This window comes from Arvicola amphibius, chromosome 15 (genome assembly GCF_903992535.2).
Source record: "Arvicola amphibius chromosome 15, mArvAmp1.2, whole genome shotgun sequence".
Classification (NCBI taxonomy): domain Eukaryota; kingdom Metazoa; phylum Chordata; class Mammalia; order Rodentia; family Cricetidae; genus Arvicola; species Arvicola amphibius.
In genome coordinates this window covers 41,553,434-41,577,409 of record NC_052061.1, presented here as the reverse complement: position 1 = coordinate 41,577,409, position 23,976 = coordinate 41,553,434, and the positions used below count along the sequence as shown (strand labels likewise).

The following is a 23,976-nucleotide window of genomic DNA, read 5'->3' as shown; positions in this document are numbered from 1 at the left end:
TGCCAGAGTCTCTCTGTCATGTCACCGGGACTTCTTCTGCATCTTAGTGACCACAAACTTTGAGTTTCAGGATTTACCATTCAGGATTCTCATACGGGTTAATAAACCATAGGACACAGGAGCTTATTAACTAACTGAAAAGTCATCTCCATGTTCCCTTGCTGGGAGCCCATGACGTTAGTGGAGAGGGTGAGTGTTCTCAAGTGTTCCAGGAACCATCCCTTGAAGACGGAGATAACCATCTGTAAGTGTCGGGAGTTAATGTAATGACGGTACAATCACACGACACTCACTTTTCTTCTCTCTCTTTTCTCTCACAGAAAATACGATGCTGGCATGCTTATCCCATGAGACAACTCGGCCCACAAAGCACAAAAACTAAAAACCCACACTCAGAGAAGAACCAAGAACGGTGTTTTTCCTGGCGTCCACAAGAAGCGCTTTATTTTTCCTCTAGATTTCTTTTCTAAAAAAAAAAAAAAATGAAAACAAACAAAAAACAAAACAGAACAAAAATGACTGAGATGAACATTCAAACAAATGATCCACACTTCAGGTGACCATAGTCAAGCACGTTCTTTTATTAAGCCTAGGACGGGAGGAACCAAGGGAAGCTGAAGCTAACCACTAATCCAAGAGGACTGAGAGGCCCTGACACTCCCTCAGGGGGTTGTCCTTGGAACTGTGAGTGAAGAAGGAGGAAACTGTGTCCTATTTCCCACCTCAAGAATATCCCGTGTCTTAAGGAAACCTTGCTTCCTTCCTTGTCCACCTGTGGATCTAGGGAATGATTTGCAAAAATGTATTTGTTATAATCGCTAAAAAAAAAAAAAAATGCTTGCATAGCTTTGGCAAGGAAGACAGCGAAAGGTGCTCTTGGGACCCACCAGCTCAGCACACCGGCTCCGCTCCCCTCTGATGGCACCAGCACATTGGTTTTGAGTTCCTCTCAAAATTGCCAAGCCTGGTCAGACTTGGTAGGGAAGTATGAAACGTTGGCCTCCAGGACTGAGCTCAGCATGGAGAGGTGAACACGTTCTTTTTCTTCCCTCAATAGGGGAAAGCCAGCCTTGTGTGGCAGTGGTGGCCGTGGGGGGTGTTTGGGTGGGTCAAGGGGGACATTAGGTTATTCCAAAGGTAATAGAGAATCACTTGTGTTTCTACAATGAGCAAAGGAACCTACATGTTAACCATGCTTCTGGTTTCAAGGAGGCCACCACCAGAAAAGCAAGCAGATCCATGACTAACCCTGTCCTACAAAAGGGACGTTATCCCTTGAAAGGCCCTGCTTCCCACTGACACTCAACCTTTCCTATTGGCTATAGCTGTTCTTATTTCTTTTACTCTCATGGCTCTGCACTGGAGGGTGAGGGGCACCCCTGGATGATGGGCTGGCAGTTATGAGGGTCAGAGCAGGGGTGGGGAGGTTGCCCAAAATTACGGGGCTCTGATTAGCTGGATGGACTGCCCAGTCGGTCCTGGATGAGCCTCTCACTGAGTTCCCACAGGGCCCGGGCTGTCTTTTCACTCTGAGCCTCTTCAGACGGCAGGCAACGGCAGCAGTTGTTGAAGTACATCCCTCCGAGGCCCTCCAGCTCGGGCGCGACAGCACAGTAGACAGTGGTAGCAGCTCCCTGTTGCTGAAAGACAGAGAAGAAAGAGAAACACTTGTTTTTAAAAGCAATGTTAGGATATGATAGGACAATGCCATTCTGGCTCTCTAGAGAGTAGCGAGCCGCTCTCCACTTGGACATCAGCGTGGCAAAGGGCTCAACTCTAAGCACAGGACTGCAAAGTAGGGTGTGTGATAGCCTTGGACAAACAAGTCCACGTAAACTCTGCTTGTAAAGCTGGTGTGACTTTTCCCACATCGTAGAGGAAAAGGCGTGGCAAATAAAGGCACATTTCAATCTCTCATGCCAGATGCCATTTCGGCACAGAGAAAAAGATGCTGTCCTTCCCAACATGCAAGAACAGATCCATCCAACCCTTTGACTTCTTCATGTGCAATATAATTTGGCACCGAGAACTTTCTAGAACCTTCTTCCCAAAAGCAACCAACCACTCTTGATGATGCCCCATCAAATGGGTGAGTCAAGTGAGGCTGGTGACAGATTGTCCCGTATTCTTTCCCCAGGGTGCTCTTAGAGGTTAGGGTGGGTTTACAACACTGTTGCGATGTTTAATACACACACACACACACACACACACAGTCTCATACATCCCTACAGTGATGTGTTTATTCACCCAGAAAACACTTTTCTAAATGTCATATCCGTTCTGATTTACAAGATATGACCTAAGGTGGGAGGCACGTATCCTTCAGCCCATTTCAAATTCAAGTTTCTGTGGACACCAGCGATCATTTTTCTGGTCTCCTCTGGAGTCACAGTTGGGCCTGTAGCTAGGGGCGTGCTCACTGATGGGGCACCATGTCATCCCAACTGACAGAATATTGCCAGAGATGTCCATAAAGAGGGCAAGAGCTCACTTTGCTTTGCAAGCCATAATTAAAAATAATAGGCTTCTGTTCAGAAGGAGGCACGGTGAACAGGGCTCTAATTTAGAAGCAGTGCGGTTTATCTGCCGCCCTGTGATCATTTATGTGGAGAACAGCTCTTGATCCATCAACTAGCTATCAGCTGATGGGGAGCGGGGTTACAAACAAGGACTGGATGCTTGCCACAGATGTCACACTTTAGGGAAAACATTAGGGATGTTTGCTGGTAAGAGAGATGCCTTTCTGTCCCTATGCAAACGTAACCATTTTTTCCTGCCCCTCCAGGGTTGAAATTGTGTTAGATCAGAGTGTCCATGGACAAATATCCCCATAAATGACTAGAATCATTGGAGCCAGAGTCCTGAGGGACTGCAACTTTAGCAAAATTCCATTTGGGTTTTATTTGGGACTGGTTTCTGGGTCAGGGTTGGTGGTCATACATGCACTGGTCAAATGTAGCCACGTGGCCTGACCGTGGGAGAGGTGGAGAGGAGTGTGTGGAACAGATTTGATATTTGATCATATTTGGCTGCTTGAGCCCCCTGGCCGGCTTCCACCGGTCCAGGATTTGAACATCTGGCCTGTGACTGAAGCTTTATTAAATAGCAAATGGTTAGTGACTCCCCAAAGTCCCTCAACATGTTCCCCCCCAGTGCCCCCTTCTCACACAAACAGTGACTACTTTGGATTCAGAGATCTCTTTCTTAGTTGCTCTCCTTTTACTGACTTGCGAATGGTCTTCACCTTTTGCTGAGCACTAGGTGTGTTTATCTAAACCCCTGCCAGGGGGTTGTGGGATTCCTCCACATCCTTTAAGGAGGAAGAGGGCAGCCAAAGTGCCTCTGACAAATAAGCAGAACACAAGGACGACCACTCAGCTAACTCAAGCCAAACGGCAACTTGTCCTCTGCTCTCTGCCGAGTCCAGGTCGAGACAGGGCTCTGAATAGACTTTAGGCCATTTCTCTTGGATTTTCCAACCAAGAATGATCAGGTGACTTGCCATAGATTTCTAAGTGGTGACTGAGAGAATCTAGTCCCTTCACCTCCAAATCCTCCCCTTCTCCTCTTCCCCCAGCCCTAGATGATTCCCCTATCAGACAGTGCTTCTAATCTCACAACAGACTGTCAGATCCTGAGATAGGACCCAGGGAAGCCACTCAGGAAACTGGCCATCAGAGTTCTTCCAAACCTAATGTAGCAAACTGCTACTGTGTCCTTCCAACGTCACGTGGTCTGCATGCTTGCATTGCTGAAATAGTGAAGGAATTCTAAAGTCACCCCAATCTAGAGTTTCGCTCACTGGGAGAGGAGGTGTGTCTTCCATCAATGGAATCTGCAAATGATGGCAGCGTGGCTGCTTTCACGGAAGTGTGCGTTTGGTGGCTGTGCTGCAAGGCACACAGCTTTAAAAGCCCAGTGATCCACGCATGCTCACATCAATTCCTTGCCATTGGTCTTAGGGTAGTTTACAACACAAATTCTACTGTCTGTGCCCCCAGCTTTATAAAAGAACACAGAACAGGTTATAAAGGCCACCTTTGCTACCCCAAAGACTGATTGTGTCTTTTTGGCAAAGCCTTCCAGCCTGAGCCACGCGTGCTGCCACTGGCTCTTGCTTTATCTTCTTTTCAGGACAGACAATTAAGTGTTGACAATATCTTGTTGGTCCCATTCCCACTGCCTCATGGGCTTTTTGGAGAATTTTCTTTTTGGCTCTTCCAATGCAACCCTTGAGTGATATCTTTATTCCATTCGATGTGGCGACAGTATAAAAACCAAGTTCCCACTTTGGGCTCATCAGCTTCTCTGTCTGCATCCCATGAGCCTGAGACACAGCCGCATTAGTGAGAGCTCATTAGGAAACAAGCTTGTACTGCTGGTAGGAGACGAAACACTTTCAAACTGATAAGAAAGGTTTCTTGTTTTTTTATTTTTGAGCACTTTAATCACCATCAAAAATGATTTTCGTGCCACTTTGGGGGCATCCGTACCCAAGTCGGAGGAGATGAAAGAGACATATAAAGAAAACAAGGCTAATGCTGGTGGAATATTTGAAGGTTTGACTTGCCATTTGTCAACACTGCTTTACTAGTCCATGGTGATAAAATAATAACCCCTTGACATCAGAGTACTGGCTGGAACTGTGGTTCTCTCCCAGATGGTTCTTGTTTGTTTGTTTGTTTCCTTCAGAACAATTTGTCAGGTTGCGTAGATGTCACTCATCACAAGAAGCTGGGGAAATAACACCTCCAGCCACATGGATGCCATTGGGCTAATGTGTTGATGACCCAGGACTGAGAGTTTCTGGCAAGCCCAGTAGAATTTTTAACCCTTATGCCATCTGGGTTCTAGCCAAACATTGTGAGTGACCTCAGCCATTACTACGTATGTAAAATCACCCAGGGTTCTTGTTTGCAGGTTAAGCGGAGAACATCTTGCTAATAGAGGCTCATCATTTTCCCTAAGAAATAATCTTCTAGGTTTGCAATCCTGTCTTCCACCTCAGAAGCTGGGATGCTTACAGGTGACTGTTGGTAGTTGAGACCCTGAGATTCAAAGGAGCTGGCCTTCCAAAATCCTTTGTTGGGATGAAAATGTTAAGTATCTGCCTTCCATCAACATTTATTTGATAACCGCTGGCCAGCAATTTGTTGATGTCAGCACAAGTTACAAATGAATATTGAGTCCTTTGAGGGAAAAGGTACAGAGGTTTCTGATAAACAGCACATGGTTGGAAACAACAAAACAAAACCACATATTGATATCTGCGATGCATTACTTAGTGCTGTGATAGAATACTCATGTTCTGATAAGAACACATGTTACACAATTAATTTAGCTTTCGGGTGACTCTACTTTAATATGCATGCTTATTTAAAAGGAAGAATAGGTTCCCGTCTTAAAGCAGATGCAACAACGCATTTTAAAATACACACAATATCATGGCCCATCTATATTCAAAGACTTGAAAGAGCGGTAGATGTTGGGAGATTGCTTTATTACAGACATATCCACACCAGGACATTGAACAGCAAATGCTGATTTAATCAATTTATGCAAAAAATAGATTCAGAAATGGGAACATGCCACGCAAGCTAGATTAGGCCTGAAGCCTCAAGGGCAGGGAAGAAAGGCAGGTAGTGACTGACTGCAGAGATGGGTTAAAAGTAGCACAGCACAGTGAGTGTGCTGGGCAAAGGGGAAAGGCCAGAGCATCTTCAGACCCCCAAAGCTTTCATTGCTACTCATCTGGGGTCTCATAGGCAGAGAATATACTTCCCAAATATGCAGCGGTGCTATAGATGGACCACACTGAGTGGAACAATCAGTCCCAGAGCTGGGGCAGAGACGAGCATCTCACTACCCTTCCCCTCTCCTAGTAATAGTAAGGCTCCTGCAGGAGAGTTGTAAGACTTCTCTCAGAAATATGCAGCATTGCATTCTGGAGTTCGTCACCAAATATCTTCGTGCTTGGGACTTGGCCATTTCCGCAAGCAATTATGATTTCCATCTCGGGGTCACGAGGCAAAAACAAGCTGTTCCAAGGGGTGCTGTGTCCCTACTTTACTATCCAAGAACAAGACTGTCAGTGGACAAATGACCTCATATTCCATAATATTCTGTCTGTTCATAAAGCAAAGTAGTTAGCACAGGAATGAGACTCATGCACCTCTCTGACCAGTGACCGAAACGAAAGAACACCTCCACTGCTACCCACACAACTGAATTATATAATGTTGGGTCAGTGCTTATAAGCGTTCGGGGTTCCAGCACAATGGAAGGAGGCAGCAGAAGAGAACAAAGAGCTCTGCTCTCCAGTGAGTTCTAGCCAACAGTGACTAGCCAGTAGCTGTGAGGCCTAGCATTTATTGATGGCTAGCGTTGGCCAGGTAGCTTCCTAAGCATCATCTTCTACACTTCATGCTGCTCCATGAGCCAGGAACAACCAACATCTCCATGTTTATAGACCCTCTTCGATTCAAAGATCAAATACAACTCATCCAAAATCACAGGAACAGTCACAAATGGACTGATTCAGAATCCATGAGTTAGTATAGGAAACCTCCTTCCCAAACATGTAACATGAATATGGTCATGTTGACCATTTCCTTCTAGGTGCCTCCCGTTTGACTCAGGCTTCCTTGTGCTATTTTGTCTTCTTCCCCAGGCCATGCCTACTTACAGAACGAGGCCCTGATTTGGCCTAAGTTAAATACACAAGCTGTCATAGGTTCTCCTGAAAAATGATCAAAGGAGATTTTTCCACTGTTGATTTAGTCAGTGAACTAAATTGAAATTATATCCATTTGGATTAACAAAAAAATGAAGACTCAGCACCCTCTTCATCTATTCAAAAGCAAATGACCCTTCATTAAAAAAAAAAAAAAGTTACCTGACTCAAAATGCCATCTCCAGGCACCAGATCTGCCAAGCTAAGGAACATACCCTTTGACTATAGACATTTTCAAAGCATGAACATCAAAACCAGTAGAATAAGTGGCCGTCTGCATGTCCTCTCCATCCTGCCCATCTCCCAACAACACTCACGTGCTAAAGTCTGCATGGACTCAGCCAGAAAGGTAGAGCACTTTTGGTTCATTTCCAGAGCCACCCCTATTTCGTAAACTCCCATAGGCGCAGTGTGGCCTCCCGTAGGCACAGGTGCTGACAGGCTCCATTAGACTTGCAAAGCAAAACAACCACCTCCTTCCCTCCAATCCCCAATAAATCCCTAGCATATTAACTCCTACAAATTCCCAACAATTGGTTCCTACGAAAGCCTTGAACAGTACAGGCTCGGATACATGCAAATGTTTTGTTTAGGCGCTGAGATGTAAACTTCTTAGTCGCTCTTGGGAGTTCTTCTAATGCACAGGCTGTTCTTAAGCCTTCCTTACAAAAAGCCTTCATTGCAGGGGAGGAGACAGAAACTCTAGAGACTGGAGACTGGATATTTGTGTACAGGCTCTACCAGCATGATGAAAAAAAAAATGTTCTAGAAAAGTCACATAGAGAACACACAAACCCCTTCACTCTGCAGAAGGGAATGTCTTCAGCTGTCGCCGTGGCTTTGACAGTGTGTTCCAGAACTTATTGTTACCACAGATCCCTTTGCTAAATACAGGCTCACAGCTGTGAAAGATCTTAGGTTCTTTCTCTGGTGACTCGCCCATGAAGATAAGGCATGTATTCTCAGCTGTAGGGACGAGCTTGACCACAGATACTGAAATATGCCAACTCGCCACGCTAAACATCATTAGGCCAAGCATAGATGATACCCAAATTGCAAAACTCCTCTTGCACGACATGAAGGAAGAGGAAGAATAACATTTAGCTCTCAAATGGCAGCGATACTCTGAGAGCGAGTCTGAGATGACCTGATGCATTTCCTGCTGCACGGAAGGAACCCTAAGACAGCGCCCAATGTCAGTCTCTGACAAAAGACACAGATGTCTGGAAATGTCCCTGAGGAGTTCTGAGGTGCTGGTTTGCAGGCCAAGGTAGAATGGATGGGAAAGACCCTAGCGGCGTTGCTCATCTTACTGTGCCGTAGGAAGTTCCAGAAACCCTGGGCTCTAGACAGAAAGTTAGGCGGAATTCTTTTCCAACAGAAGGATGTAGTTGCCATTCCTAAAATCTTAAGTCTAAGGAAGGATTAGCTAGCCAACCCCAACCATTCTGAGGTATCCAAATGCATGTTGGGTTGAGAAAGTAAGGCCAGGCGAAGATTTTTTTTTTTTTTCAAATCAGGAGGGTTAAAGAGCAGAGTGACCTCTGTAAGCTATTGGGGCTCTATGCGCACATCGAGGATTGCTCTAGACTTTCTCTTAAAATAAAGTCCTTTTTTCTATTTTCCTCATGTCTGTGGATTTTTGTAATAGACAGACCACTGTTTCCTTGACAGAATTATTTTTTGTTTGTTTGTTTGGTTGGTTGGTTTTCTGAGACAGGGTTTCTCTGTAGCTTTGGAGCCTATCCTGGCACTAGCTCTTCTAGCCCAGTCTGGCCTCGAACTCACAGAGATCCGCCTGCCTCTGCCTCCCGAGTGCTGGGATTAAAGGTGTGTGCCACCACTACCCAGCCTATGACAGAATGTGTCACCTTAAAGGACTAGCAATATAATATTTAGAATCATTTCACCATCTGAGATCTGTTATTATACCTTGTGAGGCCCTATAGGTACGATTTGGTGGGAAAGGAGGTGGAGGGCGCTCCTAATGAGAAGAGGGGAACGGCGTGGCTCAAGGGTAATCTGCTTGGTTGTCTTGAAGCACACTTACTCCACATTCCATTTGTGCCTGCCCACATTGCTCTTGAGCAATTCTCATTAGAGGGGAGGGAAGATCTAGTGGATTAGGGCTTACATATTCATGAAAGGCATCCCTGGGCATTCCGCGTTGAGTTGCCCAGAATACGGACATTGCTCAACTCAGCTCAACCTACAGTTCTTTTGTAGATGGAGATTTGTCTTGTGGAGTGGAAATTTGATCTGGGGGAAACATTCTTTCATGAGTTACTTTGATATGGTGCAACAGAAGAACCATAGAATCTTGCCATTGAAACAAGCATCTTAGAGCATAATTGAGCCTACCACTGTAATTTTCCAACTGGTCCACCTCAATGCCAGAGCTGAAGAATCACTGAGTGTTCATAAGAGATAAAAGAAGACATCTGGCTGCTGTTAATTTGAAACATATTACATTTTACTTCTTTAACTTTGGTTATAGCCACTCATATATATATATATATATATATATATATATATATATACATGTATGCTTCTGTATTTACCATGTATACTGAAATAAACCTTTAAAATGATTGCCAGGCAGAATTAATGGGTTTGGTTCTCATAGATGGTAAAAATGATGTCTTCCTAGTGTAAGTGAAACACCGAGTTTCTCCCTTTTCTTCTGCACAGAAAAGCTTCGTTCCACTTGCCTGTCTTTTTATCTCTTCAAAGTAAAATAATAATAACAACAACAAAAAAAAATAACCTGACTGTGGAGAGCAGGCAGAATTTCAGGGCACACCTCAAACAAGCTGTTTAGATTGTTGTAGCCGACGGTCCCTACAAACCTATGCCACTGGAAAATCGTACAAAAAGAAATAAAAAATACTGGGGTTTGGAGATGGGAAACACGGGGTCTCTGATATGGCCATATCAAGGTATCAAATGAATTTCTTAATCTGTTTTCCCAGCATGAATTAAGAAGGTGCATCTTGCTCTAATTCAGCGCTCATTGGCAGCTCCCAGCCTCCATGGCCAGCCCTGCCATGTCGAACGAGGGCCATCCTCATTTAGCCGTGCATGTTTTTCTTTTGCGACCTCCTTGGGCAGATCATTTCTCTGGCTTGAAGATGTCGGCCTTGCTAATATTTCATTCAGAACATACTGTGGTGAGCATCTCATTTGTTATTACTTCCGTAATGAATGGTGATCACTCAGGCACCGCCTTTACCCAGAGAGATCTCTTCTCAGTGGTCCAGGGGCTAATGAGAAACTGGATATTTCACTCACCAGCAGCTTGTTGCTAGTTAGTGGGAAACAATCAGGTGTACTGTTGCTTTAATTGCCAGGGTAAATAATCCTGCCTGGGTTAGAGAGCGTTTTTTTTTTAAAGCACTTGATGCGAATACACCAGAAACAAAACAAATAAAAAAAATTTAAAAATTGCATTCTATCATGCAAATATTATCTAAATATGCATGTGCTAAGTACTCAGCTACTGTATTTTAGGAAATACAATTAGGCTGCCTTTCTTTTCTCCTATGTAGACTGTAAATAACTGTAGATCTTTCTCTTGCTTCTGTATGTAAATATATGTAAATACCAACACACTATGCATGTTGATATTCTAGGCGATTTCAGGTACTTTTATAATCTGAAGGCATGTACTTGAACTGGTTTGTTAAAAGGGGGAAAGGGGAAAACTCTCTCAGACTCTTTAAACTGAACAGAAATTAAAGCTTTCTTCCTAGACTGGTGTGGTGTCTTTTGTTTGCTTTCTCCACCACGAATGGACCCTAGCAGGGCTTCTCATCTTACAGGAAGGAACTGCTGAGAACAGACCCGAAAACCATAGCTGAGTTCTTTGTAACACGTTTTCACACACTTTTCTTAGGTGTACGAAACCAATCCTAGAGCCACAGGTAGGCTTCGTTGATGTCTTCATTTGTGCCCACTCACCCCCAAATCATGTGAAGATAATTCTTGTTTACATCTTAGATGCCAAGCACAGTCTCAATATTGTATAAGAGGGTCCTGTTCTACCCATTTAAAACGTGTTGAACCTGAGCCACATTAAGACTGGGTACTTGTCTAAAAGGACAAAATGATTAAATTCCACCAAAACTCTGATTTTCTTCTTCCTTGCATACATAAGATCTTTGAACTCACTCGGAAAAATGACAAAAAAAATAATTTAGGCTCTGTGGGCCCTACAGTTTCTGTTGCAAAAATTCAAGTTTAGCCCTGTTTTCGCAAAAGGAGTCATGAGCAATACGCACAGAGATGAACATGACTATGTCCCAATAAAACTTTATTCATACAATCAATCAATGGGCCAGATTTAGCCTCCAGGCAACAGTTTGTCAACCTCTGCTCCACACATTATCAAAACTCAGTCTCTCTTCAACAGAGCATTCAGAGTTCCTTCTGAGTGTGTGTGTGTATGTACGTTTTGAATGGAGTAGGGAAATACTTTGATCAACTGAAAATTTTTCTAATCTGGTTCCTGGAAGTACCAACACTCTTGAAGGAAGTCATGGAATAATGAGGTGAGCAGGAATGAAATCCCTGAGTTTATAAATCAAGCTATCTGCCTCAGACAAATGACAGTGCCAGGTTTCAATTTAGTTATCTCTTATCTTTATAAATGGGGATAGAGTAGAAAAGTTAAGAAAGACAAAGCGAAAGAAAAAAAAACAAGAAAAGAAAGAAACTGAACAACTCTCACACTTTAACGAGAGGAAAGGGGCCATTACTTCAGGTATCTATGGAAACCAAGCAGCCTGCTCACTTCTTTAATGGTTGGCAAACAGCATTAGTGTTTGAAGATGTTCTGCCCAAGTATGATGCTACGGTGTAAATGCATTAATTGACAGTTTCCTTGGGGACTTCTTTTTATTGAAGTTTTCGAACCTAATTTGATGGCACAAGAAGCTCCGGAGCCCTTGAAGGATACTGTAGCATCGGGTCTCCGGAACACAAAACCAGCATGGGCATCGCGCGCACACAGAGAGTCAACTCCCTCCGCTGTTTCACAGCGCAAGCGCAGACACAGCCTTTGCTGTCCCTGCTTTTCCAGGGAGCAGCCCTCTAAGCAATCCACCTTGTCATGGAGAGGCCCTTTCTAACCCCCTCCTCCCGCCCCCGTGTGAGCCGTTAGGAACTCTTGTGTCCTGGGAGGGACCGGAGGAGAAGGGAAGATCTGACGTTAGCGCAGAGTGTGTGGCTGTATGAAAGAGTTCAGTTTCTTGCGGTTGTGTGACAAGCCAGTATGCTATGATTTATGGCGTGAGTGACCCTGGCAGGTCCTACGGTGGGTAGAGGGCCACAGTGGGTAAAGGACAGACAGCTACGCCATGCAGTGAGAACTTGGGTATGGAGAGTTTATTTCGTGGGTGTTGGGAGGGCATGGGTGGGAGAGGGAGGAAAAGAGGGGGGGGGGACAGAGAGAGAGGGGGGGGACAGAGAGAGAGGGACAGAGAGAAAAGGGAAGATATTTCTCTTCAAAGACAGCTGGGGAGAGACGCTCACCGAGGGTGGCGTAAGCGAGCGAATGAGCGCCCTAACAGTTAAGTGCAGTGGCAGTGTAGAACCTATCGGGGCTGGAAAGATGGCTCAGTGGTGTAGAGCACTTACGCCGTATGAGAGGACCACAGTTCAATTCCCATCACCCGCATCAAGAACCTCACAAGTGCGTGGATGTCTTGCTCTAAAAGGCCTATGTGGCATCCCTCTCGCACATGCCCATAACTAAGTACTTTAAAGTATAGAGTTTATGTATTAGTAGCTAGATGGTTGATACGGCATTCTTTTGTTGCCAGTTTTTTTTCTTACATGCACGTATATATGCACGTGTACATGTGTATACATTTACATGAGTACATGTATGTGCATGTGTGTCTGTGTGCATGTGCATGTGGAGGCCCAAAGATAATGACGGTTGTCTTCCTTGATTGCCCTCTCCTTTGCTCCCTAAGACTCTACTGAACCTTCAACCTGTTATTTCCAGGTAGTTGAGCTGGCCACCTTGCCCTGAGGATTTCCAGTCTCTCCCTCCCCAAATTTTGTGATGAAAGGTGACCCCCACACTTGGGAGCTTTTTGTTTTTGTTTTTCGAGACAGGGTTTCCCTGTAGTTTCTAGAGCCTGTCCTGGAACTAGCTCTTGTAGACCAGGCTGGCCTCGAACTCAGAGATCTGCCTGCCTCTGCCTCCCGAGTGCTGGGATTAAAGGCGTGCGCCACCACTGCCCGGCTACTTGGGAGCTTTTATGTGGACTCAAAGAATCCAACTCCCACTCTTCACACTCAGTGTGGCAAGTGCTCCAGCCACTGAATCATCTCCCCAGGCTCCACCCCACCCTAGCATTCTCCCAAATGTCCTATCTGAAAACTTGAAAGATGAATTTGGAAAAATACGTGTATCTACCCTTAAGGAGCATTAATTTCATTTTACAAATGAGAAAACTGAGGTACGGAAATGATGTTGGCTGGCTTACTGCCTACTGCAGACCGGGATGGGCACTTCCTTTGTGAAAAGCCTGAGCCTAGCTCCCATGTTCTCTCCTAATGTGTCTGTGTGCTCCTATAACATAGCTTTTATGTCTGATACTCTTAGTCTGCCCACTGAGCACTTGCTTTAAAACACAAACATGAAGGGCTGAAGAAATGGCGCAGTGGTTAAAAGCCCTGGCTGCTTTTGCAGAGAACTTGAGTTCAGTTCCCAGCACCCACCTGGCTCTTAACACCCAACCTGTAACTCCAGTTCCAGAGGATTTGAGGCCCTGACTTTCCGTGAGCACTGCACATACAGGGTAAATAGACATTCATGCTGGCAAAATGCCCATAGGCATAACATAAAAATAAATATTTTTAAAAAGAAAAAAAGATAAACATGAACTTTATAATAGTATTCCTCGTAGGCTGCAGTGAAATCTTGGAGCCCAGAAACAACATGCTAGCATATCACAGGTTATGTGCTGTGTGATAATAAACGCGAGTGGCTGTTTAAGCTGACTTTGAACCCTAAAGCACTGAAAACCAAGGTCATGAGCACACTGTACATGCCTATGATTTAAATCCAGAACTCACCCTGGTGGAGGCTGCAGACTGAATGGGAGTGAAGTATATAGAAATAAGTGCCTTGGCTAAGGGTGTCAGAATAGAGCCCGATACATTGCCTGCCTGGGCTACTGATCCTACTGGCAGCTACATCCTTTCTATGCAGAACCCCAGCAACCTCCTCTCCCCCTTCTGAACTCCATTGCCAAGTCCTCCCAACTCACGCCTCCAAAGGCGCCATTTCTGCCTGCAAGTGAGGCTGTGCCCACACTGTCCCAGGCAAACTCCAAGGGGTTCTGCAGGCTGGCAAGGCATGGGTTAATGACTCAGTATGTGTGGGTCACCTGGCAAATCCACCTGGTCAGGGCAGTCTCCTGACAAGACAACTCCACTTGAAACTCTCTTGCCCTCACGGCGGAGAAAAACGCTGAACTCATGAAAATGGGGTCCGCCCAGGAACACCTTACTCTGCTTTTCTAGCCTCTGGCTGCTGCCCCTGATAGGATTCAGTCTCTCACAAACGCCTGGCTTGGAGAAAGGAAGGCCTGCTTCCGAGCACGGAGTCAGCGAGAATGCAAGCTGGCTGTGCAGTTGGTCCTCGGAGTGTCGAGGCGGTAAAAGGCCTGTCCTCTGCCAGCAGGGCCTTGACGTTCAGAACCGAGTGGTATTTACAGGACATGGACCCCAGATACGGGTCTGGATGCTTTCCACAGCACTCTGGAGATGCCAAGAGGTAGAAGTTTTATTGAATTCTTGCAAGAGTACTGTGGAGTGTTAGTAACCCGTTTTGTTAATAGAAAAGCTGAAGCTCCAGCAAGTCATAAAGCCACTGGGCTGAGTCAGGCACGCTAAATGTAAACTGATGTTTACTGATAAAAACTGATGAGGTTAGATATTGATTCAGTGTGGTCCCCACAACCTAAAGCTGCCTCCAGCCAGCCACTTCCCTGGCCCAAGGCAACCGCAGGTTTGAACGTGTTGTTTTATCAGTAACGAGTCCTAAACAGCATTCTAGAAACTTCACCTCTCTGCCTCATTACACAGCATCAACTCTGAGGGGGTATTAACAGTTCTGCTTTAAACATGTGGAGACTGATGGTCAGGTAACCCAGAAATACGAGGGCGGGATTCCAATCAGACCTGACCCTAGTCCGCATGGTGCCCCTGGCTCCCCAGAGGACTAGGGCTCTGTGGGAACAGTGGATTTCTGCTAGTGGGATCTCTACATCCCTACAGCTAATGATGTCAACCCCTCCTCAAAAAACTCTTGTTGAGAGGGCAGGCCTGGAACCATGCAGGAGAGAAGGGGGGGGGGTTCTGACAGGAAAGTGCAAGGGGTGGGAATGGAGCCTTGGTGTGAGGGACAGCAGGGCAGAGAGATTGGGGATAATACTGGGAAGAGAAGTCCTGGGACTAGGCATTATTCTTCAGACAGCCACAGAAATGGGTCTGAATGGGCTCAGAACTCACTCCTTTGCCCAACAACGCAAACCAGCTGGGCAGATCTCTTTGGCATCCAGAAGCATCCAGCACACAGAGTACACACTGTTAGGCTGAAGGGTCTGGGGTTGTGTTGTTCCCCAGTGTCGGGGCCACGGAGAAGAACAAGACGTTTGCTGACATTGCACCTCTGTAGCTTCAACTAAGGCGCCAGGCCTTAGGTTGCCTTTGGTTTTGCCCCTTCCTCAAGTGAAGATGCAACAGCTCTTGCACAGGTGACTACAAAAGAAGAGTCTGTCTCAGGGCTTAGGTGACGTCACAATCCTCACCTCACAAACGACATTTTAAGCACAAGTTCCCTAGATCTCAGTGAGAGTCTCTGTCTCAGGAAACAAGGAAGGAAGGGTGGCTTCTGAGAAATGACATTTAAGAACCACCTCTGGTCTCTACATACAGCACACACATGTGCATGAGCATGCCCCTACAAACATAAACGCACACATTAAGTGGAAACCAATGACACAGGAAAGAAAAAGAGAAAACTGTCTTTCTCCTCTGACTGACATTCCCACAACACTGGAATACAGAATGTGAAATTGATGCAGCTACTGATTTTTGCTGTTTTTTTTTTTTTAAATTAGACTCGATCTCAAACCCTCTCATGGGCTAGCTCCTTCAGAGAACACACATTCCCATGTAGACCTTTGACCCACCTTTGTAGCTTTCCCCTGCCACTTTCTGCCTCCTTGTGCCTGTCCATGCATGGACACAGGTCGTGACTTTAGAGCAGGGCCTGGGACACTGCATTGGATTGCTGTGGTACCTGCTGAAATGCCCGTTCTGCCCCAAGGTGATTTCCAGGTCACAGGCTATTGCCCGTTGGAAGGATCCTCTTCAGGGATTGTGCTAACCAAAGTGCGCTTCCTTACCCAGCTAGATCCTTTCCAAGAGGCAGCCTCTGTCAGTGATGCTCCTGTCTCCTGTCCCACTGGATATAATCTCTGAAGGGCTACCCCAGGCCTCAGAGCTGCCTGGGACGGTCCAAACCATCTGTTACAGCACTAGGTCCCTGTTCTGTTCCCTCCACGTGCCTCATTCCCTCACAGGCGAGCATCCTACGCTATGTCCCAGGTATACGTACGCCAAGTACCCATCCTTAGATTCCAGATACCCAGCCTTCAACCTCCAGACAGCAGGGTGATTGGGAAATACTCTGACATATACTGCCTGCTTCTTCTTCTGAGGTCATGCCATCCGATGCATTTCACTCACTTTGAGAATGGCGTCAGACGATTGCCCGGGATATCCTCGCTGCAGCCGGCCAGTCTACTCTCAACAGATAGTGCCAGCTGTGGTGGTAAGACGACGACATCTGCTCGCGTGCTCTCCTCCTCTTCTATTACCCCCTTCCCATCTCCCCCCCCCACACACACAACGGGGGACACAAATGCTTTTGCAGGGTATCTGGTTTAAAAATGACGGCTTCCATCCAAACATCTGTGCCTGTCTCGGAACTACTAAAAGTCTACTGTCTGGAGGAAGCATTTGCTTGGTGATGAAGGGAAAGCTTTGGAAGGTGGAAAAGTGACAGCTCCTGACTCAGCGGAGTGGGACCCTGCCCCCAGAAGAAGAAGGGCTTGAAATGAGCCACCATGCCTGATGGAAACTGGGAATGGAAGGAAGTGGCAGAGATATGAGAGAGATGGTGAGGGCTGCAGGGACTCCACTGTGACCCCCTGCAAGGGTCCAGAAATCAACCTCCTCCCTCAGGGCAGCCCAAAACTCATTGCCCACCCAAAACCATGAAATGATGAATGAATAATAAACCATGAAATGAAATGAATGAATGAATGAATGAATGAATGACACGAACAGGTAGCTGTTGATGGCATGAACAAATGAGTAAGTGGACAAATGGATGGATGGACGGATGGGCAGCTAGATGGATGAATGAATGAATGGATTAGTGAAAAAAATGAATTAAACAAAAATTGAACAAATAACCACTCAGCTGTTTGAGAGCAGCGCTTGGCACCTTTCACACCAAAAGGAAGGCGGGCTGTGGCCATGACTCACTAGTGGTCACTCAGACTTTAAAAATACACACATTCCCTGTACAAGCTGGCAGGGAGGGTTTCTCTCCCTGGAGCAGAGCTCTCTGCCTACCTAACACGGCATGAGGCGTTAAGCTCCGATATCTGGAAATACCCCGATGACTAATTCCCATCCCTTCTCCGGAGGAGGAGAAAGCTGTCCGCAATGTGAATGCCCCAGATTCCTGGTCAGTTCACGTAAGGCATTTCAAGCCATGGCAGCGTTTAAAGCCATTTTTAGCTTCAATCACCTCATGAGTGGTGAGCCCAAAATACACAATCTCTCACTCCCTCAAACTCCTTGTTTCCCCACTCACTTTATTGACAGTGGTTACCGTACTCTAAGTACTTCCCCCATTGAAAAGAAGGCTTATAAACACACATCCCAACAGCAAATAGATGTCTATTCAGTGTACTCTCCTGCCACAGCTCCTGGGCTCCCCCAGCTCGGGTACCTTAGGCTGATCCCAGCTCTGCCAGGTGGTGGATGGGCAATAGGTATTCTTTGTCGTGGCTGATTTGGTTGGGGTTTGTGCACTGAAAACTTTTCTGTTCAGCCCAAAAAGGATTAGATAGAGGCTTTTCCCAAACGATGTCTTCAGTGATCGAGTAAGACTGAGCTCTGACTAACAAACATAAGAAAATGGGGGGGGGGGGGGGCGGGCGCGGTGGCGCACAGCCTTTAATCCAGCACTCGGGAGGCAGAGGCAGGCGGATCTCTGTGAGTTCGAGACCAGCCTGGTCTACAAGAGCTAGTTCCAGGACAGGCTCCAAAGCTACAGAGAAACCGGTCTCCGAAAAACCAAAAAAAAAAAAAAAAAAAAGAAAAGAAAATGGGGGGGGGTTTTATTAAGCAGAGAAACAGAAAGACCCCTTTCTTTGCACAATGTAGCTCCGATGATGAAAACACATTGAAGCTCAGAAAAGCAAAAAATTTCGGGTTTCAGGCCCTCTCTCAGAACCTATACTCTGATTTCACTTGCACTCTGGTCGCCTTTCCCCTCAAAGAAACAGAAATCCGCTCAACTCTTGACACCTTCCCCAGCATCTTACGGTACATTTGTTGCTTTGAATACATGATTTTGTTTGACAATATGAACAGATTCAGTCAAAATCCAAAAACGTGGCAAGGTTCCACAAACAGGCTAAAGAGACCCATGAGTCTCTTTGTAAAAGGACTGAGAGGAGGGAGCTTAGAATCTGCAGGGTGTATTGCTACAAGAAATGAACCCAGTCTTGTAGTGCCAGCGTAGCTACAGCTGTGTTCTAGAAAACTTTATTCACAACAATAGCCAGACAACATGACTTGGCCCATGGACTGCATTTGCAGACCCCCTGTTCTATGAACTACACAATTAATCAACAGAGTTCACCTTCTGAATGATTCCCCTTCCTTGATAAAATGGACTTGATGTCTCATTGGATCTTTTTGTCCAAGTTTACCTCCAGTTTTGTCTAAGTCGAAAACATCATAAAACATTGTCTTTGCTTGTACTGGGATTGAACCCGAGTCCTTGCACACGTTAAACTCCATCCCCAGCCTCAAGAATCCTTTTTAAGAGAGGGCCGTCTTGTATCATCTGCCAACCTCAAACATCCCATGACCTCGAATTTCTGTTCCTTCGGCCTCCACCTTCCCAAGGGCTTGGTTTCAGCTTGGCCACCCCAGGCGGGTTCTGTAGTACTTTCCTCAAAGCAGTGACAAAATGCTGAGGTCAGACCAGCCACTGAAGATCTCCCTGGGCTCACTGTTTCAAGGGCCTTCATGATACAGAAGGGAAGACAGCTGGGGAAGCTCCGCCTGTGGAGGCGTTGGTAGCTGCTGTCTCCATCCATTCATAAGGCTAGAGGCTGAACTATACCTTCAAAGGTCCGCCCACAGTGGTCCCTCTGTCCGCTAGGCAAAGCTTCACTTTCTCCAGGGGTCCACAACTCTCCACTGCAACTGCCAGTTGGGCACCAAGTGTTCAAACACACAAAACGTGCAGAAGCTCAGAAACCATTACTACCCTCTCTCCCCACTCTATTCTAGCTTAAAACTAAGACATGTATAAAGAGTTAAATCACCTAAAAAAATAAAAAGGACACTTTTCTCAGATCAATGTCAAGGAATGGGGAACAGCTTCTCTAACTCTTCCATGGGAAGGAGGCAATGATTTTGTGTTCCAAAGATTGCAAGTAGATAAGCAAATCAGGGAGATAGGGAGAAAGTCCCCACCCTGCCCACTCCTCATGTCCTGGTCAACAGCTATTAGAAAAGAGAATCTCTGACCCCCTTTGATTGGAACAGGAAAGCACTAGGATAGGCATTCTTTGAGAAATATACTTCCTTTCCTAAAAGGGACCTCTGTAACCTGCTCAGTCAGGTCTTTCAGAAGCCAACACACCATGCTAGCAAGAGAACTCCCCAGGGAACTGGGTTAAAAACACTTGCTGCCACAGGGTCCAAATCCCAAGAAGCCAAGTAAAAACCAGCCTCAGTAGTGTGAGCATCTGCAGCCGCAATACTCCTAAGACTGGATGGCGCCAGAGACAAAAGCATTCCCAGGAGCTTTTGGAGCAGGGTGGAAAAACAGAAAGGGGACCCCATATAAAAGCTAGGTGTAACACAAGAACAGATAGCAGATACTTCCACACATGTGTCTCTGTACTTACACAATAGATGTGTACACATGTGCCCAACTCACACAAAGACAGAGTCCCAAGCCCAGGTACCACCAACATCTCTGTTCTACAGATCTTTTTCTATGTATAGTGACTTTTTCCATCACAACCAGCAAGTCTCTGTCAACTCTTCAATGCAAAAATTGAAGGGCTTTTTACTATATGTCACAATACAGATTTGAATGCAATAAAGACTATAATTACTGACGCAAGTTATGACCGAAAGTAATATTTTTCCCTCTGGGTGCACGCTAGCTCGGCTGTTCACAAGCAAGTGTGAATACTAATCCTAAGGTTGGCTGCCCGCCTCCTCAGGGTGCTCCTCCGGCTGACAGAAATGAAGAAGCTCTGAGCAGGCCCAGGACAACCTGCACTGCTCTCCATCTGTGACCCCCGGAGATCAGTGAGTCTGGTAGGGGATTTGGACATAAAAGCGGCGATCTTCTGGCGTGGGGTTAAACATCAGGCCTCAGCGCAAAGAGGTTGGACGGCTCAATCCAGCACACGCGGACTGCGCGTCCTAGAGACCCCCGCTCGGCAACAGATGGCTTTGCAAGGGACCTGAATTGCTTTTGTATAAACATTTCTCTGAAAGTTTGATCTCCTAAGTTGTGGAAAATTAGGCAAAACAAAGGAAAATGATTCTCAGAGGCACTTCAATTAGTAATTTGTAATTTCTCTGACAGTGCATGCTGTGTTCCACACCCGTGCAATATCCTCCAGTGAAGGAGATCTGGAAGTCTTGCAAAGAAATCAGAAACTAAAAGAAGTCTATGATCACCAGCAAAAAGAAGGCACGTTGACCAGAGATGTGTGCTTCGTGACAGCAGTCAGACTCCGAGCTGTGTCTGAAACCAGAGGAGGAGGCCCCAGCACCTGCCTCCCAGACCTTTCCTCTTTGGGCTCCCTACCATCCCCTCCCTCCCTCCCTCCCCTACCCTCCCTCCCTCCCTCCCTCCCTCCCTCCCTCTCCCTCCCTCCCTCTCCCTCTCCTTCCCTCTCCCCCCCTCCTCTCTCTCTCTCTGTGTCACATACCAGGAAGAAGATAGATGAAGGAAATGACTGCACATTGCCACTGTCAACCATGGGCCATCTGGGGAAGAGAAAGGAGAGCCACACGGGAAGGGGGAGGAGGACTGGTGCCCACAGGAGCACCACTCCACCCAGAGATAAGCATCAAGTGCGCTTCCCCACACCTGAAGCCTATGTCCAAGGAGAGGGAACATTTGCACCTGAGGTTCAGAACCACTCATAGTTTTATTTGCCTTCTGCTTCGAGTGATATAAAAGACTGAGAAGACTTCAGAGACTAGAGGAATATTCAGCGGCCAGGAAGCATTCAATAAATGCACGGGAAACCAATGTGTGAAGCACTGTTCTAGTTTCTGTTGCTGTGGTAAAAGCAACTTAGGAAAGGAGAATGTTCATTCTGCGTGCAGTTCTCGGTTATAGTCCATTGCTTTGGGTAAGTTACTGAGGCAGGAGCTTGAGGCAGCTGGCCTCACCCCATTCACAGGCAAGAGCAAAGGTCAATGCACCATGCTGTCATCTTGCGTGCTTACACCATTCAGAGCCACCTGCCTAGGGAATGGTGCTGCTCACAGTGGATTGGCTCTTCCTCTGTCAGTGAATCGTCAAGACAACCCCTGACAGACATGGCCCCAGGCCAATCTGCTCTCCATAATCTTGGTGAGCCTCTCTTCCCAGGTGATTCTAGGCTGTGTCGAATTGTCAGTTAAAATTAACCAGCACTGGCACTGAAACATGGCTGATGGTAATTACACCATTGTGTGTAGGTAAATTTGATTAGCTTTCATGAGAACTCTATGCAACGTGGAAACAGAAGATCAGGTTTTAAAGGTCATCCTTAGAGACATCAATACACGAAACCATGCTTAAAACTTCCCCAATACCAAAACAAAACAAAGGACACGAACAAAACTCTATGTGGCGATTACTGGTAGTTAACTACTCTAAAAAAGAGGAAGAAATTCCTTCCCATTTAAGGAATCCTCCACAGTCACCTTAGTAAGTGGGATTTGAACCCAGGAAGTTGGGTTCAGAGTCTATGAGTCTATAATTCCTGATTGGGGACCTCCCAGAGTCCTTCTAGGTTCTGCTCTGAGCACTGGAACAGTAAGTCTTGCCTTTTGCTGAGCGACTAATATTTCAGCAGCAGCCTTGGTTTTGAAATTGCCCTGTGATTCTTTGACACCTGTCAGACTACAGGCCTCCTTTGGATTCAGGGACAAATTATATAGTGAACCTGCAGTAACATGTTAACCCACTGAAAACCTGGCCCAGGGGAGGGAGGAGTGAGACCGTGGAACTTCCCTGAGGTTCAGTTTCCTGATCATTGGAGGTGTAGGGATGACAAATAGTGCCTAGCTCAACACATCAGATTTTCCAAAATGGCAACTGTCCTGCATTAGCAAGAGCACTGCCATTACTACTAGCCATGAGCCAAAGTGTACCCAAAATGCATGTTGAAGGCCTATGCCTCGGGGTGCTATCTTCTTTGAGAACAGACGTGATTATATTATATTGTAGAGGTAATTAGTTAAGATGAAGTCACACTGGAGGAGAGTAGGTCCTTGACCCCTTAAGACTGCTGTCCTTGAAAAGTAGAGGAGACACTTAAGGAAATGTTCAACATCCTTAGTCATCAGAGAAATGCAAATCAAAACAACTCTGAGATTCCATATTACACCTGTATGAATGGCCAAGATTAAAAACACTGATGACAACTTAAGCTGAAGAGGTTGTGGGGAGAAGGGAACACTCCTGCATTGCTGGTGGGAATGCAAGCTGGTACAACCCTTTAGATGTCAGTGTGGTGATTTCTCAGAAAATTAGGAAACCACCTTCCTCAAGACACAGCAATACCACTTTTGGGAATATATCCAAAGGATGCTCAATTGTGCCACAAGGACATGTGTTCAACTATGTTCATTGCAGCATTGTTTGTCATAGTCAGAACCTGGAAACAATCTAAATGCCCCTTAACTGAAGAATGGATGAGGAAAATGTGGTATATTTACACAATGGAGTACAACATAGCAGAAAAAATAATGGCCACACACAGAGGATGCCAATGGGCAGAGAGGCAGAGGGGCACCGAGTACTGCCAAGGATACAGCAGGAGTTAGAAGAGGTGGGGCTCTCTGGAACCCTCAGAGGAAGTAAGAACCTGCCAGAACCTTGGACCTCAGCACTTGGGATAAGCACTTGGGATAAGCCCATCCAGCTTATATGCTTTGAGTATAATTCTCAGTGCAAGTATCTATATGACCAAGTAGTTTTATGACCATTCCACTGGGTCTAGGCATCCCCCTATCAACCTCAAGTAGTTCAGCATAATTCAGAGTATATTCTAGAATGGTCATGCCTTGAGTCACAGGCAAGACCATGTGTGGCAATACAAGTCATGTGAAGGATCCAGAAAGATTTTGGAGACATACTCAAGGATAACAGGTGTTTTAATAACACACACACACACACACACACACACAGAGAGAGAGAGAGAGAGAGAGAGAGAGAGAGAGAGCTATCTGTGAGTGTCTTACCATATCTTTTCCTAATATCAGCCCTGAGCATATGTCTGAGTTCTACTATCAGTGCCCAGTCATCAACATCTTCTTCATGTTACGTTCTAGATCTCAGAAGGAGCCTTCCTCTTGCAAGGCAGTGACAGAAGCTACCCACCCCGTGAGCCACACACACGCTCGCTCATCCAACCTCAGCTTCGTTCTTTCGCTGATTCCTTCCACCTGTGGCTTTCTTCCACCACTACAGAGAAGGACAATCCAGAACAGTATCCTCCAAACATCTGGCCATTATCAGACATCTCACAAAAGGCCCCTGCTCACATCTGGCAACCCACCAGGAAAGTAGAAAACGTGCTTGTGTCTGACAGCGATCAGGGCAGTGAGGCCTGTTCTAAGGTTACCTGGGTGACAGAGTGGGTGGTGGGGATGGGTCACCGGGG

The 23,976-nt window shown here is 46.0% G+C and overlaps 1 protein-coding gene across 1 annotated transcript in view; it reads right to left on the bottom strand.

Annotated features, from left to right (window-relative positions):
- Nucleotides 1-557: 557 nt before the first annotated feature.
- Nucleotides 558-23,976, bottom strand: part of Wwox (WW domain containing oxidoreductase) — an 884,382-nt gene continuing 860,963 nt past the window's right edge. The window contains exon 9 of the mRNA XM_038312889.1: nucleotides 558-1,640. Within this exon, the coding sequence (XP_038168817.1) occupies nucleotides 1,452-1,640 (189 nt within the window). The 3' untranslated portion in view covers nucleotides 558-1,451. The remainder of the gene's footprint in view (nucleotides 1,641-23,976) is intronic.